General features: G+C 43.5%; 1 protein-coding gene across 2 annotated transcripts in view; it reads right to left on the bottom strand.

Moving 5' to 3' along the window:
- The window catches only part of DOCK1 (dedicator of cytokinesis 1), a 494,693-nt gene that overhangs the window by 415,810 nt on the left and 65,783 nt on the right, over nt 1–13,100 (bottom strand). For both annotated transcript variants that reach the window (XM_025467625.3, XM_025467626.3), the window contains exons 4-8: nt 11,443–11,498; nt 7,726–7,822; nt 4,978–5,126; nt 1,571–1,706; nt 533–690 (exon numbers count right to left, since the gene is read on the bottom strand). In XM_025467625.3, the coding sequence (XP_025323410.1) occupies nt 533–690; nt 1,571–1,706; nt 4,978–5,126; nt 7,726–7,822; nt 11,443–11,498 (596 nt within the window). The remainder of the gene's footprint in view (nt 1–532; nt 691–1,570; nt 1,707–4,977; nt 5,127–7,725; nt 7,823–11,442; nt 11,499–13,100) is intronic.

Below are 13,100 nucleotides of genomic sequence, written 5' to 3'. Positions count from 1 at the left end.
AATGACAGAAATGGCAGAGACAAGATTTATAATATTTTATTCAACAAATAAAGTGAGAGCCTTTATGTAGCAGGCACTGGTCCAGATGCCACTTTCCAGCCAGTCATGTTGCAGAAATAACAACAGGCCAAACCTGCAAATATGACATTGACAAAAAACAGAAGTTTGAAAAAGCAAGATTAAGACAAGAGTGATAATATTTAGGGGGGTGGGAGTCTGGAAACATAAAACTCTATGAAGACATCATAGGAAACAATCACTTCAATCTTTAGTTGCCAGGTCCTTGAAATGTTACCAGACAAAAAACCCTACATTCAAATACCTGTGTGCATGTGGAAAAGCAGACCCTGGCCCAGAGCCCAAGCCCTGCCATCACACCGTCCCAAAACAGTACCGGAGTCAGCTGCTGGGGGAAGCCTGGCCAGCTGATCACCTCTCTGCTCTCTGTGAGAGCAAGATCTGCGGTGACTCCAGTACCATTTTCCTGACATTAACCAGAGAGGAAAGGCAGCAACAGGGAAACGTCACTGACCTGATAAATTTGGACTCCACAGGGTCATAGAGAGACATGAGCACTTCAGCATCTTCTCCGATTTTACAAACCACATTTTTGAGGTTGACAAACAAGGCCAGAGAAGGGGTGGCAGCAAACTTAGCTTGTCTGTTAATATCTATGTTCTGCTTTTGGGACTGTAAGTAGAAATAAAACAGAAAGTTGACATGAGCAATACTCCCCACTAACCCTCACTTTCTTTGTTCTCAACAGAATAGGAAACCCTGCAACCAGTTGGCATAACACAGCAATGCCACAAGTCACTTACTTCCCTGTCCCACTCGGGAGTTCTCAGCACATGCATGCACCCAGCTGAAAGTAACTACACCCAGGGCAAAGGTCGCAATCCCGAAAGAGTTTGTACTGAGTACTGACTTCAGATACTCAAGTGTCTAATCAATCAATCACAATAGTGTTTACATGCATAGCTGCTTAATTTTTGTTTCTCCATTAGGCTAAATCCTCCGAGGATATTTCTGTCTTATTCATCGTTATGTCCTCAGTATGTGGCACACAGCAGGTGCTCAATAAAGACCTGCTGAATGAATGGCTGACTCAATCAATCGATTTCTGAGTATCTGTTCTACAGAAGATCCCATTAAAGACCAGGGAAGATAAAAAAGATCAATAAGACATTTGTTCCCTGCCCTCATCAAGCTTAGAATATGTTGCTCCCTGGGCTCCTATCAAAGAGGAAATGCAGAATCAAGTACTGTTTCCCAGGAGATGAGAACACAAAGTCAATGTCATTAAGATCTTGCCTCCTAGGACAAAGCAGAGTGCCATACAACCCTCCCCCATCAAGGAATGAAATCCATTCTGGCCCTCAGCAGCATGTTTTGATGCCGGACTCCTTTCCATTCATCACTGTATGAAATATATGGTTTAGTTGTGCCTTTTGGGGGGGTTTCTAGTGCAAATTCTGGGCTTCACTGGTGTTTTATTAATGTTGAAAACAGTTTCTGAGCAAAGATACTCCAAAAGTCAATGGCACGTTACAGAAAAAACAGAACTTACTTTTTCTTCTTGCAATCTTTCCTCCACTTGTTTAGAAGCTATTTCATGAGCTCTAAAGAGACTAATCGTGCTAGTTAGTTCTGGATCCAAAATGTTCCCATCTTCATCTCTCACCACCAAGTCCAGATCGAGAATTCTAGAACAAGAATTCAGAACTTCATAGGCTTTGAATTCCTTGATTCCTTGACACAATTTTGGTCCCAGCAACTGAGCACAGTTGAAAACATCATAGAAAGTCAGGATCACCAGAGATATTATGCACCACTTACTTTAACTTAAAAACATATTCCAATGGAATTTAAAAAAAAAGAAAAATCACTTGGGCTCCTGGCAGGCTCAGCCAGTAGAGCATGTGACTCTCGATCTCAGGGTTGTGTGAGCCCCACATTGGGTGTAGAAATTACTTAAAAATAGAATCTTAAAAAAAAAAATTACTCAATTTTTACTTCTTTTGCAGTAATGACTTTGTCTTCAAGTTAGAACTTTCACAGATGTACACAACCCAAAGAAATGTATGTTACTATTATGTGAACAGCATGGACAGTTTAAAGCATACACATGCTATACATATTTGGGGGAGGGGTGTGTATGTGTGTGTGTGTGTGTGTATATGTATAGCATATATAGATTGAATATACATACACACATATATGTATATATACACACACATACATATATATATGTATGACATACATATATACAAACATACATACATACAAACACATACAAACATACAAACACATGTGCCCAAATACTTAAAATTGGTGGTTGTGACATCATCACTGAGCTGGGGAGAAGAGGAAGGGGGTTAGAGCTGGAGCATGGGCATCCCCACCCTTCCGTTCTGGTAAATTCTATCACATAGCTTTTCTTCTACCTGCAGTCAGTTCTAATCCTAAAATTAGTCCATCAGAAGTTCTTCAATAAAGACATTCTATTGTGTTTCGACACCAAACATGTGGATGTTATCCACAATAACATTAAGCAACTTTCTGGCCAGATGGCTAGATGTAGTAGCCAACTTAAAACACGAGCAGCATCTGTCTAATAAATCTGTCCATCTAAATCTGGAAATGTTTTTTTAGCAACATTCTCTGTTTCCCCAAATCCAACAAAATCGTTAAGTGATTTTTAGCACAATTTTTATTTAAAGAATAAACAAAGACCATTATGTTAAGAAAGAAACCAGGAGCTGTGCTATCTGATGTGTTATGGTTTTCTTTTTAATAAGATATGAGGATCTTAACCACCGATGGCTTATACTTTGCCTTTGGGATTTTCTTCCTGCAATTAACAAGTCTATAGAAGCAGGAAACTTTCAGTTTTTTTTTTTTTTAACCATTCGGCAACGTAAAGAGTCTGCTGAAAGAAAGATAAATTTCAATTAAATAATGCCTTTAGCGGTTACAATTTTAAGAAAGTTGACTTGGTAATAAAGACTCCAACCAGACAAACTCGTCCCTGACTTCTCTTCCCTGAAGGTCACACACCTTAACACTGGATAGGAGTCTGATGCCCTGTCACACAGGATTCATTCTGAGAGATATGCTGGGCCACTGCACCATTTGCAAAGCAGTCACAAAGACCTTGTTTTTTCCCTGTGAATATCTATTGAACAAATCCACTGATGGCGAGGCAGAGCCAACTGGGCCTGTCAGCAACATGAGGGTAAACAGGCTTTTAAACAAATAGTCAGAGGCTTTTCGCTCTGCATGAAAACAGCTCAGTAGTTGCAATGATTGTGGGGTGCCGCAAGAGCAAAAGAAAGACATTTTTTTAAAGCCTTTTAGGCTCTCATCAGTTGTTTCTGTAACATATTTCTCTAATAAGGTAAAGCCCCCTCCCAAATTTTATTGCTCATAGAAGCCCTGAACCTGTCCCTGGGGAGGAGTCAGTGCTGGTATGGGCGGGGTCAATGCTAATGAGGCAGGGAGGAAGCCTCCCCTGTGTGGGCAGGGCCCTGCTGTGTGGGTGGGGCCCTGCCGGGTGTGGGCGGGGCCAATGCTAATGAGGCAGGGAGGAAGCCTCCCTTGTGTGGGCAGGTGGTTTCTGAACATAAGTTCAAAATACAATAGTCCAATAGAAAACAGAATCAAAAGCTCTAAAAATCTGGTATTTTAATAAGCAGGTGCTCATGAAATGGGTTTCCCTGCAACATATCTAATAACCTACACCCAGAAGTCTCTAAATTTCGAGGTGGGGGGAGGGGTACACCTATAGCCTTTTTAATTCAAATACTACATCTAACTAATGTTGTTTCTAGAGACTTTCCATATTAGAAAGGATGAAGTACTAAAAAGTAAAATTATATTGTAACTCTGATTGTACAGAAAGGTTCTCTAGTTTACCCAGGGCATCCTTCAGCTGAATGGCTAGGAGCAAACCTCTCCCATTCTCTGTATACCATCCTAACATGTAAAATGAGAGGTTTGGACTAACCCAGAAGTTTCCCCAATCTGCTGTCCAGCATGGTCCAACCCTATTTTTAAAAACTGAGATTTCCTGCCAGCATTCCCCATATTAGAAATCAGAATCATAAGGAGTGGGTCCCACAGATCTATTATTTTGAAAGCTCTCCAAGTGATTTTGATATAGACCAGCATCTGGGAATCATGTGACCAGGATAATTTTTAAGGCTTCTTGCAGCTCTGACGTTACATGAATAACCAAATCGTTATCCCGTGGGAAAGGGCGTGGCTTCACTCCGGTTACAGACTTGGCATAATCAGAATGAAGCAGTTCACCCCTGCTCGGCCTGAGGAAGGCTTCCGAACACTGGAACTCATGGTGCTGTGGGGAAGGGAGTGCACCACTGCCGAGGGCAGTCAAGCAGAGCTCAGTGGAGTCTCGCTGTAGATGGGAACTTTTGCAAAAAGACATCCTTACACAAGGCACATTATGTGTTATTTGTCTGAGATTCAGATTTAGCCGGCTGGATTTTGGTGTGCCACACCTGGCACCCCTGCCCTGGTGGCTAAGTTTCAAGGTGACCTCTGATGTCCCTTCCAATTCTTAGAACTTACGATTCCACAGAGAAACCTGGTGCTTGTTATTGCACAAAGTACCACCACGACTGGACTCGAAGACAAGTACTGTGAGCAGAAAATAAAAATCCCTTGTCGGGGGAGAGGGAAAGGGGAGTCATGGCACTGTCACCAACGGAAGAGTGAAAATGACAGACTGCCCCAGCTCCTTGGAGACAAGAACAAGTTTCGACAATGACTCTGAAAACTGATTTTTAGAATCCAATAGAAAATAACCTATCCTTTTAAAAATGAAAACTATGCCCTTATTTTGATGTTAGACATTTTTTTATGATAAAATATGATTTTAGCCTCCTCGAGGCTTACAGTAATGTTATTATATTGGATAACTTAAGCATGAAATCATCTTTCACATAAACAAACCTGTTTCCATAATCAATTTTGGCAGTGACCTTCTTCTTCAGCTCTTTGAGCTCATCCTGCGGCAGAGTTCCAGATAGAATCTGTGATCGCCATTCGATAAGGTCGTAGATCATGTGCCGCACACTTCGAAACATCTCCCTGTTGTCTTGCTACACAGAGGGGAGAAATGCCAAGTATAAAGCTTTTGGTATAAAAAAAGCACTGTAGACTGGTTTTCAAATACACATGTAGTATATACTTTATATGATGGGATTCAATCAATATCAGAAGATGTTTTTGCATGGAACGGGAACACATGATATGGAGTCTGATTCCTATCAGGCACTAAAAGATCAGAAATATAAGAAGTAATGCACAATCTTCAATACTCCATCTGACATTCCAGAGTATGTGCCACTGAATCAAGAAGTTAACCAGAGCAGGGTCTGGATGTGGAGCTGCAAACACAGCCCATGAGCTTCTAGTAGGTAGCCCGTGGATAGGCAACTCTGAAACTCCCACAGAATCAGCGTGAACCTACAGATCTTGCCATGGAGTCTTCACTACTGAAGACTGTGCCCTGTGCCATCCTTGGCATACCAGGCAACTGGGTGTATTGTCAGCTGAGCTGTAGGGAACAGCATCACACTGGGCCCCCACACACACTGTGCTTTTTTCAGTGCACACACAGCAGTTCTGCTAGGAGTAAAATCTCAATCTACAAGCTCTCCGTGCATTTACCTCAAAAGGAAAACATGAAAAATTCACATTTTTATCACTCTCTATATATTTTAAGGGAGCTGATGGTATAAAAAAAACAACAAAAAACAAAAAGCAACAGTTTTGCAACAGCTGAGAGTACAATTCATCAAGGGAATTAGGGATTACCCCTTAACGCCTAAAAGAAGCCAGTGGTTCCCTCTATAAAAAGAAATCTAGGGGACACTTAATTGACAAAATTCTAAACATGGCCGCTACAAATATTAAAATGTGGCCATTGCTGCTTTTTAAAATAACTTCTGCTTGGGGTGCCTGTGTGGCTCAGATGGTTAAGCATCTGCATTTGGCTCAGGTCATGATCTCAGGGTCCTGGGATCGGCCCCAAGTTGGGCACCCAAGTCAGCAGGGAATCTGTTTCTCCCCCTCCTCCCTGTTGTGCTCTCTCTCTTACTATCTGTCTCTCTCTCAAATAAATAAAATCTTTAAAAAATAACTTCTGCTGTACATATATGTGAAACTTTCATCCCACTATTTCTAGCATGTGACCTTTTTTCTAGCAATTTCTAAGATCCCTACCACCAACCTGTCATAGAACACCCAAAAGACTCTTCTGCACCCCACAAGCTCCTCTTTATAGCATCATCCTCATGTTAATTTCTTAAGTAACAAGCAAATAGCCAAACGTAATGGTTTATTTCACAACTAGGTTTGTTTCCTCTTACTAATTCATTTTTCTAAAGCCTATCAAATATCTAAGCTCCGTAATATTTTGCTAACTTGTCTACAATCACAGAGCATAGCAAAAAAACAATTCACAGAAAGATACCGTAAGGGGTTTCTTCTTCTAGCTTTGTGCAAATCCAACAACGCAAATCCACAAGAGGCAAACCTACATTTCTAAAAAGGAAACCAAGGTGACCGCCGGCCGGGCATGCCTATCCCAAGCGGAAAGGCTAGCACCATGCCCACTAACGGATCAGTCAGCATCAGTCCTGTTTGTTTTGCTGCCATATTTTTGTTTAAAAATTGCTAAGTTGAACATGAAAGACCGACTACAAAATTGCTCAGATTTACACAAAACATTCATGGCTAACTTTACGCTTTTCGGTTTTTGAGAACATTTGATGACCAATTACTGCAACTGCTTATTACTGTGCATTTACAAGAAACCACTGTATAATCAAAAACAACAAGCCTGCCCAGAGAGCAGCTGTGGGACTTTTGCAAGTTTTCTGTGTTCCCAAGAAATCGATGCAGTGACTTCCCTCCAGAGCCCTTGCTTTGTGCTGACAACATTAGCATATGAGAAATCAACACTCTGAATAGAAATACGGGCTTAACAAAAGGTAATCTTCTGCAAATATGAATTTATGTGCAAAGAAATGCCCAGAGGGAATAGAAAATGGAAGATGTCAGAGTCTCAACCTCCCTGCGTTAATAAGGCTTCTTCTATGATTGGGAGAACCGGACAGTTGCACAACGGAGCCAAGATGTAAATGCCTTCCCTACCTCTGTAACAGGCACACTTAGGTCTAGAAGACTATGTGGTTTTACTCCAACAATAAGAGACAGACAATGCAAAAAAAAAAAAAAAAAAGTAAACAGCAATTGCTCTCTACTGCATCCATAAATGAGCACTCCTTACAGCTTAAAAGCAGATTTTAGTTTTCATGATCAAAATGTAAACGCTGGGGGTTATATCAGTGCAGACTCCCTAATCCTGTCTTCCAAAGCACTCAAGCAGCCCTTCTCCTGTTTTAGCACAAAGAGGGTGAAATTCTTGGCCCTTCCTTTTATCAGTCACTGCTTTGTCACAGTGAGCATGGCTGTACCCCAACACAAAGCAGGTCCAAGAGGACAATGCCCCCCACCCAGGGTGGCCAGAATAATGGGCCATGCTGCTTTCTTTGCCTTGAGTATGACTCAGTCCGAGGAGTTCTGCTTTTGAGGTTCCCAGGGAAAGGGGAAAAAAATATGCCATCGGTACAGCAAGGTCCAAAAAGACCATTCGCTATTTTTGAGCTTGGATGCAACATCCCGTTTGCTCACCACGTAGAGCTGTCTCCAGATGGTGGACCACTCTCGGAGTGTCGTGGTGACTTCCTGTATGAGTGGGAGGTCGCCTGGGATGACCGTTTCATGTTGCCTAAGGAGAAGGAGGAAAGGACAGCCAAGTTCATGGTTTCAATGGAGTCTGCAAGTTGTACCTTGTAAATTCCAAATCTAGTCCACAGAATTAAATATTTAAGCCAATGGAGAGAAAATATACAAGGAAGACTGTGTCCACACATAGGAATACACACACCTCTAAGAACGACAGGTAATATTTGTACAGAACCTGAGTGTGTTCATGTATTACCCTACAAGTAAAGGCGTCTACCTCATGTGTCAAGGTAAGATGAAGGAGGCAAATAATATCCCACTGAAAGTCTTCAAAACGTCAAGGTCTGAGAGTACATTCGTAATATGTGTACCCATCTATCTTATAGATGCCATAAATTATAACCAATCTGTGTGGCATTAAAACGCAGGTTTGAGTTAAGATGATTTTTACATTTCCATCATGCATAAAACTCATTATATGGTAATACATGAAGCAGTTATCCTTGGTGAAATACGAATGAGGCGACAGCTCTCAAATGCTCTCAAATGTCCAGAGATACTTTATCTGATCCCAACACTTTATCTGATCCCAACACTTGGATTATCCTTTCCCTTTTCTCTGCACCTGGAAAGGTGAACCCTTGACTTATTCTTAACTTGCTATCTATTTATGCTTTTTTTTTTAATCATATCAGCCATTGTTTTCTGGTCACATGCTCTGCATCAGGCCCGATGATGAAGAAGACTCAGAATCCTTGAGACCAATAAGAGATTGAAAGGTGGGTTGTAAAATTAGGCCACCTGGCCCCAGAGGTCCCAAACAGATAGGACTCCAACCAGCATGGAATGTCCTGGGATTCCGAGACAGGTTCTACCTACATATCTTGATTTGGCTGGAGCTGAGATCAGTGGGTAGGACTCTTGGTTTGGCTCACATTGGGGTTTAGGCCTGCAATAGCCCACTGATGGTGGGGACTCTCAAAGGAAGAAACCGTGAAGTCCTTGAGAGAAAATCAGTCTCTGTGGACAGGGCTGGCCACATGTAGCACCTGGAGCAACAGGAATCAGATGTCTGAGGCAGGGGTGCATATGAGACCCCCCACACACACCCTTTTAGGAATTTCCCTCTCATGGGACATTATCAGTGTCTATTACAGAATGTGGTCATTACAGCAGCCCTGCCAAGCCTGTCACCAAGGTTCCCAGTAAGGATCCTGATGAAAATGTGGTTCATTACACTCTGCAATGCCATCCTTAGAAAGCCTCTGGGAGGATTTCTCTTCTCTCACAGGGTGAGCATATGTGTCAGCAACTGCGATGCTTCTGTCCTCCAGATCCTGTTTCATGCTGAGTCCACTGGGCTCTTGCACTGGCTTGCAGAAGCTTGGAGCTCAACGAGATGGCCCTGCTTGCACTATGACTAGAGGGCCTCAATGCTCATCCCGTGTCCTGGTCTCAGTTCTGGATCCTTCTCACTTCCTCCCTCTTTGCAGGCCTGATCTGTCCCTGGAACTAACATGCCAACCGGCTCTAATGTATCTGATCTGGCTGTGTTGTATTATCATCTCTGTAACCACCTCACTACCTGCAAGCAGTCAGCAATGTACAAACCCAACAACAGCTGCCTCGGTAAGACCTATGGAGAGAACATCATACAGGGCACATGGAAGAAAGGCCAGGACACAACAGACACTCGGCCAATGGTGGTGGCTCCTTAGTTACTTGGCTCTAAATGATCAAGGGGGGAACAAGTCAGGGCTGGAGGCCCTGATCTGAGCATCACCCACAGAGAGGAAACACAACAACATAGGCACCCTCAAACGGAAGGGCAACAGAAGGCTAGGACACAGGCAAGGAGAGCCCCCTGGGAGCAGTGGGCAGGGGGGACGTGGGTTATAATGGCAGCAACAGAAATAGACAAGGAGCTTCAGTGAAGGGGACAGCCATGTGTCCAAGACTGTAGGAAAGAGCCAGAAGAGCAGCCCTGACACTGGAAGCTTGGAAATCAGGAGGCACTTGCAGCCATGGGAGCGTGGGAGAGGGGACAAATGGGAACTGCCTTGGCTAGAGGGAGAAAAGGAATCACTGGCAGCTGGCACACAGCAATGATGTGGGATGTCTGAAAGCGAAGGGAGCACAGAAAGAAGAAACCCTGCAAAAGAGTTGGAGTAATAACCCTGGAGAGCAAGGAGGCAGGTGGGGTGAGATGACAGAGTGGCCTGCCCCATAGAGGAGGAAGGACCCAGGGGAGGGGAAGAGAGGGAAGGGGAGGGGAGGGGAGAGCAGGGGAGGGGAAGGTCCACAGATCTCCAGAGGAAAGGAGGAGCAGTGAGACCACCTGTCAAGTCTGAAGGCAGGAGGGTCTTTACAAGGAGGGAGGCAGAGGGCAGCTGGCATGGGCGGGAGCAGCAGCAGAGCAAACACAGGGAGCCCCAAAGCATCAGCAGGAATGCGTTTTTGAAGTGCTCATGTCCCCAGTACACCATTCACTCGCTCACCCCAGGGCATCTCCAGGAGCCCCAGTAATGGGAGCCAGTGTCTGTCTGTCTGTCTGTCTGCCTGCATGGGAGTGACTCCACTCATTGAGAATCAAAATAACCTCCCGTCCACATTACTATGATGCTTCACAATTAGATTCTCCATATATTCTTTTGTATACTCAGGGTGCTTTCTAACAAACATTAATCACAGTCTGACTTCTATATCGATTCTGATATGGAGAAATGTAAAATACAATCAATGCATACTTTATTTCATTATTTCCACAAGAGTCAAAACTCTCCTTTTTTCTTTCCTTCCCTTTAAAACTCTGCACACAAAACATCTAATCTATATAAAAATATATATATACTGTATTACAGGTCATCACCATCTAGGCCTCTAAATTATTTTCTTCATTTTATTTTTTTTCTTCATTTTAATTATGCATCATGCAACTACAGAACCTGAGCTAGTCCTTTTCATATGTTAAAAGTACAGTGCTTGGGAAGGCAATTTTGTAATCAGCCAAAGAGATGTCATTATGCAGTAATCATATGATTAGTAATTTTATAATTTACATATTTAACTGAGGGTGAAGATGTAGAAGAGACAAAAAAGGAAAACATTTTAATGCTCCTTCTTCCAAGTTCACACCTGGCTATTCATTTGCCATTCCTGCCTAATGGGTTCTCGTTCTATAAAAGTCCTTTTAATGATCTTATACATCAGTTTTATGACCTCTAAGAAACATACATCACAATTAGACAAAATGTAAATTCACACACGTCCCAATTTACCACCTGTTGCTTCACCCTAAACTCCATTTGTGTCACAGCCTGCAAAGTTTTCCAGAAAAACGGACTCGGAGTTGGGGGCTGGAGGGTCTATCGGGTGGGACTGCTCATGGAGAAGCAGAGAGCACTGGACGAACGCTACCCAAAATCGACATTGGGTATAAAGAGCACGACTGCAGGTACAGTGGTGACTTCAGACTTTTCAAAGGTTGAAGGCCATTTTGTACATACGTCTCCATTCCAAGTCCCCTTTTTCACCCCAGAACTCCTGTCCCATCACGGTCACTCACGCCCGCATCCAACCCTGACAGGTCCTGCCATACAGACGAGCAGCAAAGCCAAATACAATCATCACGTTTCTTTACTTAAACATTAAGACCAGACTCACCCTTTTCCTTCAACTATGGCTTCTTTAAGATGAATATATGAAGCCGGAAATATACCCTTTGGAGGAAAAAAAACAATAGTTTTATTATCAACTTGAATCCCAACCAAAAGTCAAAAACCACCCTGAAAACATGTGGATAGGGATGGGTGGACCACTATTAATTCAGCGAGTCTTACAGTAAAGTCTCATATACAACATAGTGGGGAAAACATTCCTGTTTTTGTTTAAACTCAGCCTGTTTTTGTTTCATGGAGACTACAGACATCTCAAAAGGAAGAAAACAGAAGCAATCTGTGTGCAAGGAAAGAAGCGCACAGGGCTTTGTCTTCTCCATAGGACGCACCTTGTATACAGGGCTGCCCTTGACATGGGCAAATCAAAAACCAGCGGATGCCTAAAACAATCTCTGATGATGGTCTTTGACAGTTCTTTCTTTCAAAAAATCTAAAATGGCCATCAAAAGTTGACTTCCACCATCATTTATCGTCACGTATGCATGTAGGACTACTTACCTGACCCACAGATTTCTCATCAATCTCCCAACAGAGGGACCATCTGAGAAAACACAGAAAGTGGGCAAATTTTGCCCAAATTCGCAAGACGTGGGTCCCAACAGAGGGACCATCTGAGAAAACGCAGAAAGTGGGCAAATTTTGCCCAAATTCGCAAGACTACTAGACACCAGCTTCCGTTAACACAGAGCTCTGCACTGCCCAAGTGCAGCTCACTTGGGGCCTAGCAGCATGGTGTGCCAGGCAGTTTCTCAAGGGCAAGTTCAGTGTCAGGCACGGTCCGTAAAGTGCTAGCAGCTTTACCAAGACTTTCTGTCCTGCTTCCTGAGCAAGCAAAACAGCTCCCTTTGTGACATGAGGCAGAAATGAGCATCTGAAAGCGGGCAGTGGGGCAGGAGGTGCTGGGACCCTGGACAGCACAGCACAGCCAGCCAGAGTTTCCTGTATGGGATTTAGTGCATGCAGCAGAAATCTACTCAGTGGCATTGGTGGTTTCCAGGCACCTGTTGTGTGAACAGGAACTTCTGATTGCGTTTCCCTGGCATCTGGCCCCAAAGGATTTACACAGGTGGACCAGAAACCACAACTACTAACCATGTTCAGGAGGGGCATGGGTACCACGGATTCATGTTCCTCCTGCCTACTAGGAAAGCCTGAATTTCACATAAAGAAGAATTATCACAGAGATGGCAACAGTTGTACAGAAAGACAGTGGCCACTGTCTATGAGCAACAAAAGGGGCCAAAGGGTCCCAAAGCTGGGAGCTTCACCAGGTCCCAGTTGTTTCGGACACCTCCAAATCCCCAGGATGCCTCCAGGAGCAGCACATGTGATGTCAACATCTGCACTCGGATGGAGGGGGGAAGAAAACAAATATGCCAGCCTCGTCCGTGTCCAGAAGCAAAGATACCCCTCCATCTCAGTAAACCTGCTCTGGGGCAGCACAAAGCCAGGGAAGGAAAAGTAGAAGGCAGAGCGAGGACACACGTGGAGGCTTGAAATGAGCAATCTCTCCAGCTGGGGCAGTTTAAAACTGGTCCAGATGAACGACATCTGTGTGAATAGCTATACAGGGGATGGTTCCAGAACAGTTGGGAGCCTGGATTACTGGGGGCCAAGTCCCTTCTCTGCATTGCCTGGACAGAG

This window comes from Canis lupus, chromosome 28 (assembly GCF_003254725.2).
Source record: "Canis lupus dingo isolate Sandy chromosome 28, ASM325472v2, whole genome shotgun sequence".
In the NCBI taxonomy this organism is placed as follows: domain Eukaryota; kingdom Metazoa; phylum Chordata; class Mammalia; order Carnivora; family Canidae; genus Canis; species Canis lupus.
Note: the sequence above shows the minus strand (reverse complement) of the source record. Positions and strands in the feature narration are given on the sequence as shown.